At 41.6% G+C, this 19972-nt stretch overlaps 1 protein-coding gene across 1 annotated transcript in view; it reads right to left on the reverse strand.

Annotated features, from left to right (window-relative positions):
• Positions 1–19972, reverse strand: part of TRABD2B (TraB domain containing 2B) — a 263307-nt gene that overhangs the window by 21042 nt on the left and 222293 nt on the right. The window contains exon 6 of the mRNA XM_063166065.1: positions 3171–3440. Coding sequence (XP_063022135.1) covers positions 3171–3440 — 270 coding nt within the window. The remainder of the gene's footprint in view (positions 1–3170; positions 3441–19972) is intronic.

Consider the following 19972-nt stretch of genomic DNA (forward strand, 5'->3'; position numbering starts at 1 on the left):
AGTACTAAGCCTCCAACACACAAATCTAAACACTGTCCACCCAGGGGTGCTAACTCAAATGCCTCAGCTGTGAAGACAGAACAAAAAGAAAAGGACAATCTCCAAGGTACAAATGAAAGTAAACACTAATAATGATGTGAGGCATTAAATGATGACTCATTTTTCACAAGGCCATTGCAGATTGTAGCCATAACCTTGGATCAGACCCGAATGACTATGAGAGCTGAAGTCTTAGTGGAACCATTAATTATGGATTTCCTGGCTTTTATAGGTTGGAGTCAGACCTTTGATGTTCCTTTAAGATTGTTCTCCTGTGTTCATTTCCTTTGTTTCTCTGTTGGTAGCTTAAGAAAACACCCTAAGATTTCCATGGAAGTGTATGAGATTGCCTAGAAATGCGTAGTTCATAAAAGCCCTGCAATTCATGGCTCATAAAGTCCTCTAATCCATGGTCAATAAAGCTTTGGAAAAGAGCTGTATGAACCACAGTCATTTCACAGTTCAATGAGGTTCATACAGGAATCAATAACCTGGTTTAAATTTGCCTGGATTTGTCCTCCACCTGCATATTTCTCTTTGACTTTTCAGGTTGAAAGGCAGCTCCAACAGCTGAATCCTGGGGACCTTGCATGGAAACAATGAGCTTTATGGAGCTTTCCCCCAAAAGCTGTAACAAAGACCTAAATCCCTCTACTTTGTCTCAAAGGTGAGCAATTCAAGTTTCAGGTGACAACTGGTGAGTTAGGGAACTGGAAGAACAGCCATTTGGAAATACAGGGCCATAGCTCAAGTTAATACTAAATGCAGAGACCTCAGTCCACACAGAACATGGGGCACTCCAAATGAAATGTAGGCAACTGCACAATGGATTTTTGGGACAGGCCAGAGCAAGAACTCCCTAGTACCCCAATTACCCTTCAAAAATGAGTGCCAAGTCTCACTGCTGAAACATTACTGAGGCAATGCAAAGAAGTCCACATTTCTCTCCTGCACAGGTTAACACTCTATTGCCTGTGTGATCAGCCACCCTGCTTGTTTCCTCCCAAAAATGATCACCATACAAGGTCTGGTCACAGACACACATTTGTGCTCTTTTCTTGCCAATCAGAAAGGAACCAGTTGGAGAGAACTCACTGTTTATTGCTTTGTGCAGGGTCCAGCTTGCAATTAATGCTGATGAAACCCAACTGCCAAAAGCACAATATGCAGCAGCTGGTTTATGAAAGTTGAGACCCCATCCAATTTATGGGAAAACCAGAGCTGGTTGTGAGTCTCTGATTTAGTGAACTTTAATTTTTTGTGTTTTGTTTTGCTTTGTTTCCAGGAAAACACCAGAAGTTACTCCAGAACTGCAGAAGCACTAAAACCATCTGAAAACACTAAGGCAGGCTTCCCTTCTTCCACCAGCCTTTCCTCATTTCTAGGTCTGTGATCTCCCACTAATATCTCCCTGGGATCTTTCATCAAGGCAGGCAACACACAGTGTCTGGTTCATCACCAGCGTGGTGGGAGTGGAAACTTGTGTTTCCTCACCCCAAACTCCACCCCTATGAAATGGAAATAGAGGGATAAAAGGCTTTGATTCAGGTGAAATCTCACAGGAGCACACAGCAAATAATTTAACTCTAACCTTCAGAACTACATCTTAAATCCCTTTCTTAAGAACATTTAATAAAACCAGCAAAATGCGCAAAAATCATAAGCACCACCTTAAGCTCCCAACTGCACATTTCCACTGCCAATATCCAATATCCTTTCTGGATAGATAGGATAGAAGTGGGAAGATTGTGCCCAAGTGCCAGCCTCCCACCAGACCTATCTAAACACCTTACTTGTACAACACATGGGGAACTTGACCACAGACCTTTGTGAAATGCTGGGACATCATGGGACACCACAAGTCAGCAGCCCCCAGGCAGAAGGACAGAAAAATCCTTTGTATTTGAGGCAATCAGCTATGGGGAACCAAATGTCACCTAGTTCATGCTTAAACATCCTCTGTGGAGGGAATCCAAGCACTGAACACACACTTTGAAAAGAAAATACATGAATCCTTCTTGCAAGGCTAGCACAGACCTCAGAAAAAGCCTTATTACATGAAGATTAATATGCACCACCTTAATAGCAACCCTTACATCATTCACCCTGAGAAAACAATAAACTACAAAAAATGAGGTAACTGCTCCATTAAAAAGAAAGAATAAAAATAAAAGTAATAATAATAAAAATCTGAAAACACAAATATGTGAAGCTTTTTTCCTTAGCAAAGGGAGAAATCTCTGAGAGACTTTCAAGGAATTTAGGTGCTATGAAAATGGGAATACGTAAGGCTCAAAGACAATTATTATATGTGTAGGTGAGCAGCCAGTTCCCAGCATATTACTTAGTTCCTTTTACTTGTTAGAAGATCAATAAACATTGTGGGTGTTTATCTGCCCATGATTTGGTCTGCATAAAGGCACTAAGAGCTTTAGAGGTGGGAGAATAAATTGCCCAGGAATCCTAAAAGCACACATTGAGAAGCCCTGGTCAAACACGAAGGCTCTTATTCAAACATTGAATGGGAGTTTTTAACCTCAGACCAAGATTGGAATAGCCATGGAAAAGTGCCTGCCTCCATTCGTCACATGGAGGATTTAGTTAAGTACTTCATTTTGCTTCAGTTTGCTATTTTCAGTGCAGTCTGAGATGTTAAAACATTTCAGCGCCACAACACAGTTAAGAAGGTTGAAAGTCAAATTTGTCAGAATCTTAAGAACTCTCAGGAATATTCTGTATGGTTGGAAAATGGGCAAGCCTTTGTGATGAAAACTGCTGGTACAGATAGGAAAAGAATTATTGGAAGAAAAACAACAAGCACAGAGTATTTTCTATTGTTGTTCTTTTCCTGTTTTTCCATCTGACAAATCTTTGTTTTTGTGTATTTTAAATATTTTAAGCACTAACTCTTTTTTGCCTCTTTACTTTTTGAACAAACATGTCCATGAATATGCCTATTTTCCTCCTGGCTCTTCATTAGGCTACAAAAACATCATCTCACTCCCTGTGTCTCCCAGTTAGCCTTTGACTGACCCTCCCCATGGTCTAATCAGCAAGAGCTGGGATCTGCAAAGAGCACTGAGTGAGGAGCCAGCAGGAAGAGGACAGGGACCAGAGCAGTCATGACTCACCTGTCTTCTATCCGAACCCAGAGGTCATTGAACTGCCTCTGGCGATGGTGCTTGTGCTGCTTCTTGTGCCATTTCTTCTGCCTGCCAAACTCCTCCAGCTGGCTGATGCTGTCGGGCAGCAGGAGGTGAGGAGACAGGCTGTCTTCTTCATCCATCTGCTGTGGCTTCAGGGAGGGAGATGCCAGTGGGACCTGCTCAGAAAGCTGGACAGGGGGCAGGGCTGTCACTGAGAGTCCCTCCAAGGCTGGGCTTGTCTTTGTTGTTCTTGAACTGCAAAACATAACATCTAAATATGAGTAAAGGAGGAAGGGTGCCAAAACAAAGGTGAAAGCAGAAGACTGCACTGCTTGGTGGGTGTCCCTGACTGCTGAGAAGGTGCACAAGGCTTTGCTCTGGGGCAGCAATAAAGACAGCACTGGCATTTCGTAAGAAGCTTTCAAGTAAACACTTAACTGGAAAATGGGGAAAAGGCAACAGATACTCTATTGCTGTTTTCTGGCATTTTAATGATTTCTTAGAGGCCTTGGAGTCTGTGGTAGGGGTTGCCTCCCCTGCTGGGCTGAAGGTCAAATGACAAAACTAGCTCCAAGCTGGCAAATTACTCTCTTTGAGAAAAACAAATACCTGAAGAGAAGTGGATCTTAAATTAATAAATTATCTCTTTATCTTTTATTTTTTGTTTCCCCCCTCCCCCAGATTTGGGTGTCGTCTGTAGAAAACAAGTCACTGTTTTAACTGCAACAAGAATTATATCTCCTCATCCAGTCAGGACTGGGGAGAAGGAAGCCTAGGCTGATGATAGAAGCATGGAAGCTTGGCAGCTGGGATAGGATATGTGAGACGTGAACTCCAGCAGGTAATGAAGAAAAAAGGGGTAAATGACCTTTTCAAAGCCTCCTTGAAACAATTCTGCCAGAGCTCTTCAATCCTGTCTGAAGTATTACCACCTATTGTACATGACTGGAATGATGCAGAAAAAGACCTTTTATTTTCATCTTCTAGAGTTTCACTGATTTTAGAAGAAAGTCAATATAAACTCTCTCCTTTGGTATGCAGCCATGTGAACTTATTGTGAGCTAAGATAGCTGAAACAAAAAACTAATAAACCAGGACTGACATAAAGTTATTTTCCCCCCCTAACTTCAGTAGAAGTTCATATTGAGTCTTAATTGCAAGAAATTTTCCTGTCCCTGGGATGGGCCAATGAGTTGTACATACAAAAAATGGGAGAGAATTAATAGGCAATATGAAGCTGTGGTCTGCAAAACTATTTCTATTACATGGATGCTATGACTTTTATGACAGAAACAATTAAAGCCACGTGAAAAATTTTGCCTCCTGAGTGAAACCAGTAAGACATTTTAATGAAAAAGTAATAAAAAATCCTAAACTTCATTGGTGACAATGTACAAAATGTGCCGCAAGTGAAACCACATGTTTCATTTATGGAACATTTTGTTCTCTTCCAAAAAAGTCACATCTACTACTAATGAAAGCTTTTTTTCTTTTTGCCTTTCTTGAAGTCTGTTACAATACCAGTCTTGATGGTCACCTCTATTTCCACTGCATTGTGTTTCATCCAAAAGTCTTTCCAATACCTACTGATAATTAATTATTGTTACTATAAGACTCACTGGCAAATACTACAGTAACCTTGTCACTTGTAGCCAACATTCATGAAGTTCTTCAGAGATCATACAACAGATAGAGGAGAAGAAGAAAGTTTTCTAAAACTGGTTCTAAAATTCTCCGTGGTTGATTTTCTTAATAAAACACACAAGAAAATACCTTTTTTTCCTTCTTTTCTCAATCATTCAGACTCCCAGTGAGTCCTTTCCAAACTCACTCATACTCACTCCATGCTCTATTTTATATCACAGATAGATCTGCCGGTTCTAAATTTTTTTCCCCATTAAGACTTTCTTTCATGTTTCATGTGGAGGGTGAATGTTCCCCAGTGCTGCAGTTTCCTTTGAGAGTTCTTGGTGCTTTTCAAAGCCTTTAAGAGTTCCTCAGCTATGGCACAGGCTCATGGCTGAAGCAAAGCCATCTCCTGACTCACTTAAATGAAGAGGCTCTCACAGGTTTGTATTGGGGGGGTCTCTCAGGCCACAGCAGAGAGTTCCTAATTTTTATCCAACCACGATAGTGGATCAGTGAAGTACCAACATCCAAATTCAGCCATTTAGCAGCTTGGAGGATAACACAGTGTGAACTTGGACAGGAGAGTTTAGGCAGGTAGGAAGGGTCCTGAGATGGCAGCAGAGACCAATGGGTGGCCAATGGAAGCCACTGGAACTGAGCTGTAGCCAAGATTTCTGTTTCCATTGAATTCCTTCTCTGTGCCTCACACTCTGATCAGGCAGCAACTCCCTGAGATGCTGCAGGCAGGAGCAGCCCCCGTGTGCCAGCTCAAGGCTGGGGCTGCTCTTTGATTCCTTGAGTTGTCTTAGGGATATCTGAACACGTACTTTCCACCTTTTAACACCTACTATTTTGTTACATGTGTTTACCTTGCTCTGAGCTCCCTGTAAACTGGAACCAGTAGAGAGGTGTTTTTATGGGTTGAGATTTTACAAACCACTTAAGACGACTGGCAGCTCCCTTCTTATTAAAATTAATGACTTTGGGCATCAAAATCCCAGTGGTGGCTTTGAAAGTTTCTTGCTTAATTGTTTCCACTACCATCACATGAGCCACAGGTTGTAAACTTGATATTTCAGAACATTCTTTGGGAAGAGAATAAATAAACACTGGAGAAACGTTAAAATGCTGTAACCTAAAGAGGGTTATAAACTAACCACCAGCATGTTAGAGTCGAGTCAGGGGGAATAGAGCCACTGTGGCAACTGCATATTACATTTGGTTGATATTCATTCCATTATGCGTGCACAAATATTTTTAAAATTATTAGCAATTGCTAATAATTGCACCAAGACCTAAGAGAGACTTTTGAAAGCTGTATGTTGATGCATGTTTGCTCCTCTAAAAGAAAAGGAAGATAGTTTTAAACTGATTTAATAATCCAGTTACAATAATTATACTATATTAACATAAAAAATAATAATTACAATAACAATAAACAACAAATATTATAAAAATATGATTAATTCATTATAAACCTGGTTCTTTTCATATAGGACTTTCATTCTACAGACATTCTGCCAGAAGGAAAATCAAAACAGAATAGGGATATGTAATCCAAATATATTGCAAGAATAATTGAAGATGTTAATCTAATGTAAGAAAGATTTCCTGTAAGATAGTAATTTCCTCATTGATTTCAGTAAAAAAAATTATTAATAAAAAGTGCTAGAATTTATTTATTAATTTTTATTCTGGATTTTCCCCCTAAAATATAAAGGCAAAAACCTGCCATCTGCAATGGGATACCTGGACAATCGATCTCTGCATTACGTGAAGCTTTACTGTTAAATTCAACTGCTCATTTCATGCACTATTTCGTGCCTTTCCCCTGGTCTCAGTCTCTGTGCACTCTGTTAGCACAGCTGCACTGTATGAAACCATGGGGATATAATGGACTTTTTTTTCCATTCCTTCACTACTGCTGAGACAGCTTTTCAAGATACATAATTATTTTTAAAGTCAGGGAAAAAGCAAGGCTAGTTTTCAGTTTGTGAGGCCACAGTGCCTTTTCTGAAGAAAGAGTGAGAAAGTACCACCCAAATATCTTGGTCCACACAAAGATCTCAGAGATTTTTCATGAATAACTTGATACAATTCCAGGCTTAGAGGTTCCACCCATTTTAAATGTATCATTCCCACACAGGGTGGTCTTGGAAAAATGAAAATTATTTCAGGCCCTTAGGTGGGTTTTTCTCATCTCTGACCTTAATTTCCTTCCCTGGGATGTGCAGTCCTGCAAAACAAGTACTCTAAAACAACCAAGTCCAAATAAGAAAACGTTGGAGTCTCAACAAATATCCTATGTGGCTTGGTCCTAAGGTACAGAAAGCAGTGAAAGCAGGAAAACATTTATTCTTGCTGGTTCTTGAAAACGCTTAATCCACAGACAAAGACCTCTGTGGTTTTCTTTCACTTCTGGTGAAATTTGCCATCCTTTTCTAATTCTTTCCAAGAATTAAAAGAACAAAACAAAACATGTAAGTTGTTTGTACTGAGCTGGATGCTCCATTAGGCTGTCTCAGCATTTCTCTCTCCGCCTTGTGGTCTGCAGTGTCACTCTGTGCTGGCACTGACCACTGACAATTGACTCATCACTGGGATTTGTTGGGGCTATTGAGTGGATCTGGTCAGAAAAATGACATTAACACCATGATGTCCTGCAATATATTGTTTTCATAAATTCCCAGGCTTAAAACTGCACAGGTCAGGCAGGGCAGAGCCCAGTAATGCCTCTGCCCCTGACCTGCCTGAGTAACACCAGCAACGTTTGGACTAAGTCCCATCAAGCTTCCCCATGGGCTTCCACAGGGCCAGGGAAGGACTTGCCCTTGCTGTATGCCTTTGCTAATGATATGCATTTTCCAGACAATGAAATCATCAATCTCATTTTTTTTCAGCAATCTTGCGGTAACTTCTCTGTTCCCTCAGATATGAGCAGAATCTTCTGAAATCCCAGTCTGCCAATTTGTTATTTGCATCCTGACTTTGCAGCACGAGCAATGGAAAAGTTTTGCTCAGAAGACTGCCATACTCTGCACGGGCTTCCAAGCACAGCAACATCACTGAGGTTTTCTTGCTTCAGTTCTCAGAACTGTCAGACAAGGGGAGATTTTGTTTCATCAAGAGAGAAGCTGCGGTGATAGCAAGGAATGTGCGATGCTGCAGCTTCATCCTCATGCCACTGTTCCTGGGATGCAGCCAGCTGATGGCCAGACAGTGAGTTGGAAGTGTTTTATTGTGGATGGATTCTCATAAATTCCAGTTGGGGTGTCTTTGTGAGGGCAGGAATTCGTCAGCCCCTTCACACACCCTTGCTCCCCTCACCACAGGCCACAGAGACCTCTGCTCCTGGCTCTGCTTTCCCTACACATCTCTCTCAGAGAGTCATGCACACCCACAAGATGGGCACCACACCACAATGTCCTGTCCCACGAGGGGTTTTGCTTTTTTTCCCCTCTTCCACACTAGGATGGAGCTCAGACTTTCAAAGCTCTTGGGAGAGAAGCAAACAAAAGAACAGAAAAGCAGGCAGAAATTCTAACCCAACCCTGCATTGCTCATAGAGCCTCTTTCCAGTGATGGAAACTGTGGATTGAGAGCACACTCACATAACCAGGTGACACCATGGACATAATGTCCTTCAAGATGAAAAGCATAAATATATTTTACTGTAAAAGAGAGTAAGTGCAAAGCAGAGATCAGAGAGTTAGATTCTCCCCATACTTAAACTTTATCTGAGCTGCTTCAGGCTAAGTGCTGTAAATTACTCAGGATGAATTGGGCTCAAGAGACAGCAAAAGAGAAATCCCTGATTACTCCTGTGAAATCCCTGATTATTCTCTCACCTGATCAGCTTAATTATAATGAGGTTATTTTATTTAGGATGTAGTTGCCTTAGGCCTGTACACTAAAGTTAAAACTTCTTAACAGAACTTGGAAACAAAGTTGTTTTTTCATTTTTTTGCACCATAGTCAACTATATCTCATGAGCACTTAAATTAGGTTAGTAGTTAAATTAGATTATAGTCCACCCCCAACTTGGATGTGCTCTGAATCCATGTCAGACTATTTCTCTGGGAAGAATCACTGTTGCTCAAGAACTGTAACCTTAGTTTGAAAGCACATTTAGTCCTCAGTATACACACGTATATATGTACAAATCTGTGCATAAATGAAATGAAAAGTCTGTGATGTGAAGATATTCACACAGACTGCAACGTTTTCCTTCCCACTTTCAGAAACTATAAATTAAGAGGAATAAGTAAAACTTTTTTTATCTATTCTATTTCATTAGAAGTGGAGCTGGTCTAAGGCACAGGAGAAGAAATGCAAACTTTCTGCACTTGAGAGGCTGAATTTGTTGAAAAAAAGAGGGCAGCTGTAACATTTGTAACGTGTCATTTCCACATTTTCATGTGAATTCTTTCTGAAAATTCAAAATGTTTCATTTCAGCATTTTATGAACAAAGCTTCTAATTTTTTTAGTCTTCTGTTTTCAAAGACTTACATGCTACAAAGTGCCCTTTTTTGTTCAGAGATTGATCTGAATTAAAAAGAAAAACCCAACTAATATATAAAAATGACAAAACTCAACAAAACCCAATTCCTGCCTTCAAAAGCATCCTCAAAATGTTCCATTTTAAATTGCTCTGAACTTATTTTCCCTTCTTGATTTTTTGGTTCAGTTCTTGAACTGAATAATCCTTTGTTTATGAATCTTTCATGGAAACTCTGAGAGCTGCACGCTCCAGCCCCAGAGGATGGGCTGTGCCCTCAGAGGAAGGATGGGTTGACCCTCCAGTCTTGTTTCCATTTTCCACATAAATAGCAAATAAGAACCTTCTTTGCTCATGGTAGACAAGCCTCACCTCAGGCTCTGTTCCCTAAATCTCCACAGTCTTATTACTACCAAACCAATTTAGTGCTAAGGTATTTCTGCCTGGGTAGTTCAGCTTAAGTAAAATATTCACAAGATAGATACTTCTGGTGCCTTGCCGTCTTATGGAAGTGGTACTTAAAGCTCCTTGGAGAGAATCCCTATCCCATAGGTCCAGATGAGCTTTTTCCTGCTCAGGCATCCTGGTTCAACATGGGAGCACAGAGACATGCAGCTGTTCTGGGACACCTGGAAGTCTCCTTCACAGAGGAGAGAGAGGCCTTCACATTCAAATTACAACTCTGTATGTCCATGCAGTGCCCAAAGGCTTACTACATGAAGTTAACCAAAATGTTTTATTGTCTTATAATAAAATTTTGACTGCTGAGTTTGCAATGAATTTTAAGAAGCTGACTGACAAAAAAACCTCCCAAATGGGCTGCTAGATTTGATTCCACAGTAGAATTACAGCTAATATACAATTGTTTATATCTTGCTCATTTACAATCCAAATTGAGTTCTGCTCCCAGATTGTCTCCACTGAGAATTAGTTTCCCTTTTTTGTTGGATCCTCCAGAGAGAACATGTATCTGCAGAAGCCCATATTCTCTATCATATCTCAAACATAAAAACCCTACAGAGACACAGCTGAGCAAGGCAACAAATGCTTAGCTTGAGGGACTACAACATCTTCACTGACTTCAGACTGAAACTAAGGGCAGGTTATTCACTGTTTGCCTGGTCCTGTTTCCTGCACTTCCCTCTGATGCTCTGGAAGTTAAGTCCTGGCTGAAGTGAGGTACTGGGTGGATCACAGATCTGTGCAAGGACAGCAACTTGTGTTCCTGAAGTACCTTGCTCAGTCGAGGCTCTTACAATTGCAAGACACAGATAACATGGGCTCCTAAGTAGCTGCTATCACCAGAAGGAGAGAGACACAGAGCACTTAAATCCAGCAGCAGGCATAAGTGTAGAACCAAAGAGCCATGAGAAGACCATGTCTGCAAGAGACTCCACATTTCTGTGACACTAAATCCACTTTTCTTCTCTGTAGCCAACACTGCAAAACATCTGATCTGCTCAGCCACTGACGGCTGCTGAGCTAAAAAAAGGAACACAGACACACTCTGACTTTCTCCAAAATGTTGTTAGAGCCCATTGGCCTTGCCCATATCACAGTGCCTGAGTGTTTCCAAGAAAAGAACAGGACAGTTGTCAGAATCCCTATTCAGGCCACACTTCAGCCTGTCTGCAGGCATTTTCACTGCACAGTAATGGACAGAGCCCTTGAAATGTGACGAAGTTTGGAGTTCTCCCTCCAAACCCCACTTGCTTTAATGTCTAATGCTGTCCTGTCAACTCTAATGCTAATGAACTTCACATAATGTCTCTCTATGTATTATTCTCATGTCACAGAGGGCTCCCTCTCTGTATCAAGTCATGCTGATGGAACTGCTTGTATCAAATACTCTTTATGTCTGACAAAGCCATCCTTCACTAAAATTCTTCATTAACAAAGCATGCACATTTCTGCTGAAACCTAAAGAAAGAAAAGAAGGTTTTATGAGTTTGCTAATTTAAACTTATGAGACCAGACCTTGAATATCTAGGAAATATCTGAGGCCATAGGAGAGACTGATTTTTAATGAACTCAGGTAAATCTCACTGTCTAGTTACAAAGAACAGGCTCCAGGTCTTCCTTCCTTAAAACAGGAAAACTTGCACTGACCCCAGAAAATATCTCTCCTTCACTGAAATGTCTATGATTATTATTTTTATTGGTGCACTTAAGAATCCCAGAATTAAATTATGCATGATCATTATTTTTATTGGTACACTTAAGAATCCCAGAATTAAATTATGCAGCCATTAAAGAGCTCCATCTCAGCAAGCTGACAGGCAAAGGGTGTGAGACAATGACAACCAGTACAAAGGTGACAGCCCCTGCAGGCTCCCTCCTTAACTCTGTTGGAGACCTCACTGCACAGGAGCTCTAGGGGCTCACCTTCCTCCACTATATGTGCATGTCTGTTTGTTTGTTTGCCCTGAAATGCTTTCTCTAAGTGCCAGTTGTCCGAGGGGTATCACACCTGAGTACTTGTAGCACTGCCTAGCTATTGAAAAATATGTAATATAACAAGTGTAACAGACGTCAGAGACTCACCAGAACTATGTCTGGCATCTGGCACAGGTTCCAGCAGCCACATTAGCTTCTTATCACTACACAAAGCTGAGCACAGAGTGACCAAACTAGGGCTTCTCATGAGGTGGTGCTGTAATACAGCTCAAACTGCAGGAAAGTCAATGCTGTTGAAATGATGCCCACGTGAGATGTTTTAATTAAAACTGCAGGACGACTCATCTGTCTCTCTCTACAATGAGACTGAGTGCTTGGACTGCCCTACAAGCCTACCAATTCTGAGCAGAAGGGGAGGCTACTCTGTCCCTCTGTTGCTTTCCTATTCTAGTAAGAATTCATCTGATAGCCAGTCGGAAATGAATTATCCCAAGCAGCGCATAGATCAAAAAAGCACAAAGATCAAAAAAGAGTGTATGACCTTATTTATGTGAAAAGCCCTTTACTATACACCACAGTTGAACCTATAGGACTCCTAGACCTCATCAGGTCTGTTATTCACAGACTGACCAGGGCTTCTTGGAAAGGCAGGAAAGATAAAGAAAGAAGCAAGTGGAACAGCGAATCCCAGTAGTTAAAGAAGAAGGGGAAAAAAATCAATCTCCAGCTACATCACCTCATTTAAACCAGTTCTGGTTGTCTGTGGATTTCAATTGATGCCTTTCTCTGACATGAGTGGGAATTGCTGACCATTCAGCAATGACTGCAATCAGTATGAATGCTTGAATACATAGAAATTGTGCTAAATTCACAGCTGCATTTGTGAAACAAACAATCAAACCCTTGTTACCTCTGCTTTCTTTCAAGTCTATGTCCCTTCTCCTTAAGGGAAATGTTTCTAAAATTGCCTCACGATTAAAAACCTCAGTGCCTGCTAAATGTCAACGGAAGCTGCAATTCCCACCTAAAACTTAATCTACATACAAATTTGATACAAGTGCAAAATTACCATTTAACATTAGCAAGAAACCCCATTCCTCTAGGGAAGAAAGATGATTCCTTTGTCACAAACTCAAAAGCAAGATTTGTTTTGATAAAATGGTGACAAAAAGTGAATCTTTATCTACACTGCATTCCCTGACTGTAAGTCAACAAGTGGAACCACACGCTGCTTCTGGGAAAGGTCCTCAGCCTAGGAGGCACCATGGAGGGAGGAGGGGGCACCCAGCAAAACCAAACTGGAGTCAGAGGTGGGACACAACAAGGTCCTTCAGACCTCCCAGGACAAGGGAAGCAGAGGGAGAGCCACCCACAGACCTGGACCAAACCAGCATCAGTATTACCCCAAGATGTTATAGAACTTTGGTTCTTAGCATTGCCAATTTCAAAAATCAGCTTTTTCTCTCTCCAAAGTTCATGGAGGGACTAATGGATCTTCCTTGTGATGGAATATGATGCCTTGACTCTGTCGGTGTCAGGAATAATTCCTTAAAATTACTTAAAATGCCACAAATGCAGGCAATGTTACAACCTGAACCCACTACAGCAGCAGAGATTTACTGCTCTCTTTGTAGAATCACAGAATTGTTTAGTTTGGAAAAGACCTTTGAGATCATTGAGTCCAACTATTAACCCAGCACAGCAATGTTCACCACTAAACCATGTCCCCAAGTGCCACATGTACACACCCTTTACATCCCTTTAGGGATGGTGACTCTCCCACTTCCCTGGTATCCTGTTCCAATGCATGGCAACTCTTTCTGTGAAGAAATTTTTCCTAATATCCAATCTAAACCTTCCTGGCACAACTTGACGTCCTTTCTTTTTCTCCTACTGCTTGTAATTTGGGATAACAGACCAACTCTCACCTCAGTAAAACACTTTCAGGTAGCTGTAGAAAGCAATAAGGTCTCCTCTGAGCCTTCTCTTCTCTGGGCTAAACAACTCCAGTGAGTTTATTTCTAGTAATGTTTTCTTTCCCTTCCACAAATCAGGAGAAGACAATACCACAAAAGTATTTGAGATCCATGTTTATCCACTGTGGATTGGGATTTCCATTCCAGGGTTATAATGAACCCAGAGACGCAAAGATGTGGGCGCACAACATTATTACATCCTTGAAGATTATCCCAGTTTCACTCAATAATGGAACCTCTCCTTAATGACTCTGGCATGGATATGAACTATAGCCTTTAACAGACTAAATGCCAACAGAAACCAGCAACTCTGCCGAGGCTTTATCGTTTTTCTTCAGTGGAGGGGAAAAGTGTTTATCTGGGAAGCGTTTCACATCACAGACAATAGGAAACTGTTCAGTTTTCCACAAATAGGCTGGTGTGCAACTTCCAAGCACTCTCCAAGGAAAACTTTGGAACACTAGCCACGTCTTTCCAGCAGGGATTTCATGTAAAGTAAGTAATGCCCCACATCCTTCATCCTGATTTATTCCTGCTTCATCCTTGTTTCCAAGGGCTGTGCTCACTTCAAACACAACACAAAACTCATCTCTGAACGTGCACTTTGATCACTGGGGACTCCAGATTGGTATCGACCCTTCAAACATAAACAGGGATGTGCTGTCCCGACAGAGGAATTTCTGGGACTACCTTTATTTTTGCAGGAGTAATGTGGAAATGTGAAGCTGGGGTCATATGACAGCAGATGCAAATCTAGTTGCCAGACAGGCACTGGGCACTAAAGCACTTGGAGCCTGTCTATGACTTTGCTGCTGAAGCGCTACAGGTTAGCAGGAAAATGTTACTATTCCTGAGCTGACTGGAAATCAATGGAGAAAGACTTCAGTGTGCTCTTTCTCACAAATGAGAGCACCAAATTGAGTCTTTTCCTCTGCAAGCTGCCACCAACAGAGAGGGGCACTGTGGAATTGTGAAGTGCTCTGATGTTCCATAAAGCAATAGGAATGGGAAATATCCCAAATTTAGTCCTTCTGTCAACTCTGGCTCCCAGTAGGACCAAATGCTTTCTTGCTGAAGTGACAAAAGTTACGAACATGGTGGGTGTAAATTGAAAAATTCTGTATGATGGTGGGGCTACATGAGGCAGACAGATGGGCATAGCAAGGTCCACAGTGGCCATGAGGGGGTGAATCCTCCAGGTGCTTCTCCTGACCAACAAGAGCCTCTGACAGTGGCAGAAGATCCAGTTTTCACAGGCAGAATTACTGTATCACATGTAGCTGCCCACCTTAGCAAGAGGTCAGCGGGGAGGCCCATACAGTTCAGTTTCTGCCAGATACTCCCTGTGCCCCAAACTTTCTAAATTTTCACCTATGAATCCCAAAACTGGATTACTGTAGTGGTGTGTTTTCAGCAATCATTACTGGAAGAAACTGTTTTTATTCTGGATGTTCTTCCACCATATTACTTGACAGCAACTGTACCTACATCCATCTACAGCATCTGATCCGTTTTTCCTCCCTCCTGTTTCTGTTCACAGGTCCATTTTTCATTCTTCCTGGAATGCAGAGCATTTGGGAGTATGGGTGGGAAACTAAAATCTTTCAACACTCACTAATAGAAATTTTTATTATTAATTAACTTTGTGGGCAGAAAAGAAAAGAGAGAGAGCTGATCTTCTACTCTGAAATCATGAATCACTGTGGAAGAGAAAACATGTCCTCTGAGGTACCTGAGGCCACTTCAGACAGAATGAGTGACTGAGCTGCTTCCTTGGAAAGTCCCGAGTCATCAGACACAGCAGTTTAATCCCCAGGAAATGGGAAACACATTGGCATGATGTTCACTTGCATGGAGCATGAGGTCCAGAGAAGGGTGAAACTCCAAAGACTCTGGAGATCAGCTTAGCTTGAGGAAGGATTTTAAAACCTAAATGCTTCTCTGAAGTATATCTGATCTGGATCTGGGTACTGTATTCCCAACACATGATTTCCTGGATGAATTAAACTCTTTACAAACTTTACAGATTGCATATGAATTTTCTTTGACTTCTCATAAAAATGATTCAATGATCATGACACAAAAATGCATTCTGGCTTCTAAGGCATTTACTGTGACAAGTGCTTCATAAATTCACCATCCTTAATTTACTGTTATAAGAACTTATTCTTTTTGGCATTCCTGCTCCTTCTACTAGCACCTAACTTGGAGGAGGCTGATATACATGGATCTCAGCCTGACTCTTCACCAAATTCTCCCAAAGGGACACACACACAGTCATTTAGGAACCAAAGCTGGGTTGTGGCCAGCATGAAGTCACCCGGCTTGGCTGGGATACCATGAATTGTTAGTAATGAGACTATTTAGTATAAAAATGGGCAAGAAATGACACAAAATCAAACATCCCCCCCCCCATATGTACATTAGAGTGACTTTCTACTTGTGGCGGCAATGCAGAAAGGTTTCAGTAAATTTCACAGCTTGCCACAAAAAGATCCACCCACAGGAAGTCATTTGGTCAGGCCACCAGTCACATTACAGTGCTCTGGAGGGCTTCTAAACCCATCTGAACTCCAAGGAATGTCCTTATGAACACCTGATCACTCATGAAAGATGAAACACCTACTTCTCAGCAAAATTCCCTGTAGAACACTGTATCTTTGATTGTTTTTTTCTAAGGAAATGTTATTAAAGGAACCTTAGGTGCAATTGTCAGTGAGAAAAGTCATTGACTTCCTTTCTTTCTGTTCCTTTTTTAGGAACCTGTGCATTGTAAAGAGCTCCCTGAAAGCTAAATTACTACACTCATGCTGAATCAAGCAGCTCTATCGATTGCAGCACAGCCCACAGACCCCTTGCTGAAGGAAAGAAGTCAGCTCTGGATGTGGAAAAGCTCTCTGTCCTAATGTGTGAGGTCTCTTTGCCTGACAACGTGATAGTGAAGGTAAGGGAAGTCGGCACTGCAAAGACAGAGTGACAGCAAACAGACCACAAACTTCCTCAGATAAACGACATCTTTCCAAGCACACAATACCACTTGATACCTTTGTGCCCCTTGAGCTGTTACAAAGTGCAGCTGCACTTCAGCCCAGATTGATGTCACCCGGGGTGGAGGCCATCAATCCACAGGACAAGTGCAGGCTGAATACACAAACAAAGTCACACAACCTCACTGTTTCAATACAACACTGGGGAGGGGATGGTGCAGCTTTTCCAAAGGCTTAAATGAGCTTAGTGACACATCTTCACAGAATGACTAACCATCTAAAGCTTCATTAGCCACCTAAAACCAGCCAGACACCTCCTCAAGCAAGCTGGGCAGTTGTCTGAAGACACCCATGAGCACTGCTCTGGGAAAGCCAGTCTTTTAACTTGGACTATAGAAGGCATCTGCACAACTGTGTGAACATACTCTGAGTTTCCCACCAGTTCCCTCATGGCTCCTCACAACCGAAGATGGGAGAGGATCAGCAACCATCTCATATTAACAATGACCTCTAAAAGCTACTGGCACTGATGGAAGCCAACAACTTCAGTGCAAGTTGGATCAGCTTTATCTCTAATAACTATAAACCAAAATTTTCATCTCATACTCATGACCTGAGGTGAAAAGATCTGTGTTAGAATTGGCTGGAAGCAGAAAGAAGATGAAAAATCAGCTTCTCCTGTGGAAACAAGAACGCTGAAATTTGGCTAGGAAATAAGGTAAGAACTAGCTCTGAACTTTTGAAGTCTCCAAGGCTCTGTAAGTTTACTATTAGAGAGTTTATGGAGTATGAGATACAGATCTCCTAAACCTGATAGGCTGCAGATCAGCAAAAAACCCTAGAAACCTTAGCACTGGCTTCAGGACAGCTCAGCGAGCAAGCTGCCCTGGAGCAAAAAGAAGCAAGCCCAGGGTTCCCCAGAGGCCCCCTTCCCAAGGAACAGAATTATATGGAATATGAAACAATTTTTTCAAAAGAAACCAGAAATTTTACTGAGGATAAAATCTGATTATACAGCAAAGTGAATGTCCCACTGGGAGAACTAGTCAAGCATGAAATTCCTGCAAAGTTCTGTTCTGTATTCTTACTCCAACACCATGAATTATCTTGTTCTTTCCCAGATTTTTTTTTGCAGCAAGTTGCTAAATTCCATTATCTCAGAAGGTGTTCAGTGTCTAAAAGTGGCCTAAAGGACATGCAGATACACTGTCCCTAAGTAATGTGTAGCTCAGGAAGTGACAAGATAATTAAATTTCTATGGGTGAGAATTTGTAAGTTGACTTTGCTTCTCTACCATGCTTTGGAGATCTTCCATGTTTTTCCCCCTAGGAGTTACTTTGGCTGGCTCAGGTTTTGTGGCTGTAAGGTAGACACAGTGACAATTAAATTGCAAAGGAAGATATTTTAAAGGCACACAGGAACATGAAAATGTAATCTGCATATTTTCATGGCTAAGTATTTTAAGCATTGAGTGGTCATATTTTCCATTGTTAGATGAATCAATAAATTCACCAATGCATTCAGATGAACCCCATTTAATCCCTATGCACCTCTTACTGTAAATTATGCTGTCAGAGAACCCCCCTGAGTAATAGATTCACTTTTCTTCTCAGGGAAGTGAGCTAGTGATGGGAGTATGATCCTCAGGCTCAGATCGAGTGAAAGATCCAAAGGTTTACAAGAGGTTTAAGAAGAACTGCCACATCCCAATGGGGAGATTATTTCACTCACATAAAAAAGGGGTACATTTCCCCCTGTATCAGAAGAGATGGGATCAAGAGTCTACCTTTCTCAGTTCTTTTTCCTCAATTAATTCAGCTATTTCCAATTCAAGTGTCACAGCTCTTGTAATTTTTTTTTCCCACTTGTGTATTTTCTAAATTTCACAACAACTTTAACTTTCTCCCTAACACATCCCAAAAATTAACAGCTATGCAGAGTGGAGCAACCCTGACTAGCAGGCTCCAGAAAGCTGAAGCTGTGTAGGTATCTCAAGGAACCTGGCAACTACTGGGAGATTCCTGAGAGTTCTGAAGGCATCTGTAATTTTCTAAGATCTCCTGAAACTGTGTTTACCAAACTGGGGCTTTGGGAAATGTTATGTCAAATATTTGTCCCAATTCTGTCCATCACCTTGAGAGGGTTAGGGATCCTGATGGAGTGAAATGGCTGCATCACTGTGTGGATGGAGTGTGCTTTCAGCCCATGGGGAAGGAGAGAGCATTCCCTGGGGAGCAGGGACTCCCATCCTGAGATAACAATGAGTAGCAGAGCCAGGGTCACACCTGTAGGATGCTATTGAGAAGGGAGGGAGGAAGCTCTTTGCTTCAGACAGAAGGACAGGAGTAAGCTACAACAGCAAAGACACATTGCTTCAACAGGGACAGGAAGTGCAAACAGAAGAAGCAAGGGTAATTAATTTCTCCAACAGAACTCTGAAAGTTTACAATAAACTCTCCAACTCTCAGATAAACAGACTTAAAAACTTGTGCTGAATTCTTCAATTCATCCTGAATTCTCTGATTCTGAAAGAAGGCAGCAGTGATCCCATCCTCAGAGAGAGCAGCCTGATAAAAATGAGCACTGCTGCATGCTCTTCTGGCCAAGAGGATGGTGTGCAGCACATCCAGGCTTGGCACATGGCAGAAGGTCAGAGCTGATTCTGAGAACCCAGCAACAATAGAGTCATCATGGACACAGGTGCTTCCTGGATTGATCTTGCATTTTGGCTGTTTCCAGTTAAATGTGAAGCAGCTGTGGCCCTTTATCTGCTCAAGCCACTGGAATCCATCTAAGGGGAGACTTTCTCCCATCTCCTCTTTCCCACTCCAAGCATGCAGCTCTGTTTTCTGAAGACAGAGAGGAGCAGGGACAGCCAGTTGGCAGAACTCCAGACAAAAAAACCAAAAAAACAAACAAAAAAACCTCAACAACCAAAACAAACTTGCCTTTCTTATCTCAGGGCAAAGCAATGAGATATTGATTCAGTCACTAATTTTCCAATGCCTGTATCTGGGGACCAGGATGACAGCCAGCAAAACAAGAATGAATGCTGCTGAAGGCTGTCACGCAAACAGATTCAGGACACTTCCCTCAGGCAGCAAAATGAACAAATTAAGCCAATGTGAGAATAAGTTCTCAAGAATTTATGGCATTGTTCTGCATGATGAATAGAACAGGGTTTCTTTCACAGAAAGGGATAGAGCTTTAAAGAAGGTGTTTTCAATAGTCAGCTGGTGGAATTCTGGAAGAGGCACAGGAAGGTCAACACTGGGCCATCAGGCACATCGATGGAGGAG

The sequence above is a fragment of the Melospiza melodia genome, chromosome 11, assembly GCF_035770615.1.
Source record: "Melospiza melodia melodia isolate bMelMel2 chromosome 11, bMelMel2.pri, whole genome shotgun sequence".
Taxonomy (NCBI): domain Eukaryota; kingdom Metazoa; phylum Chordata; class Aves; order Passeriformes; family Passerellidae; genus Melospiza; species Melospiza melodia.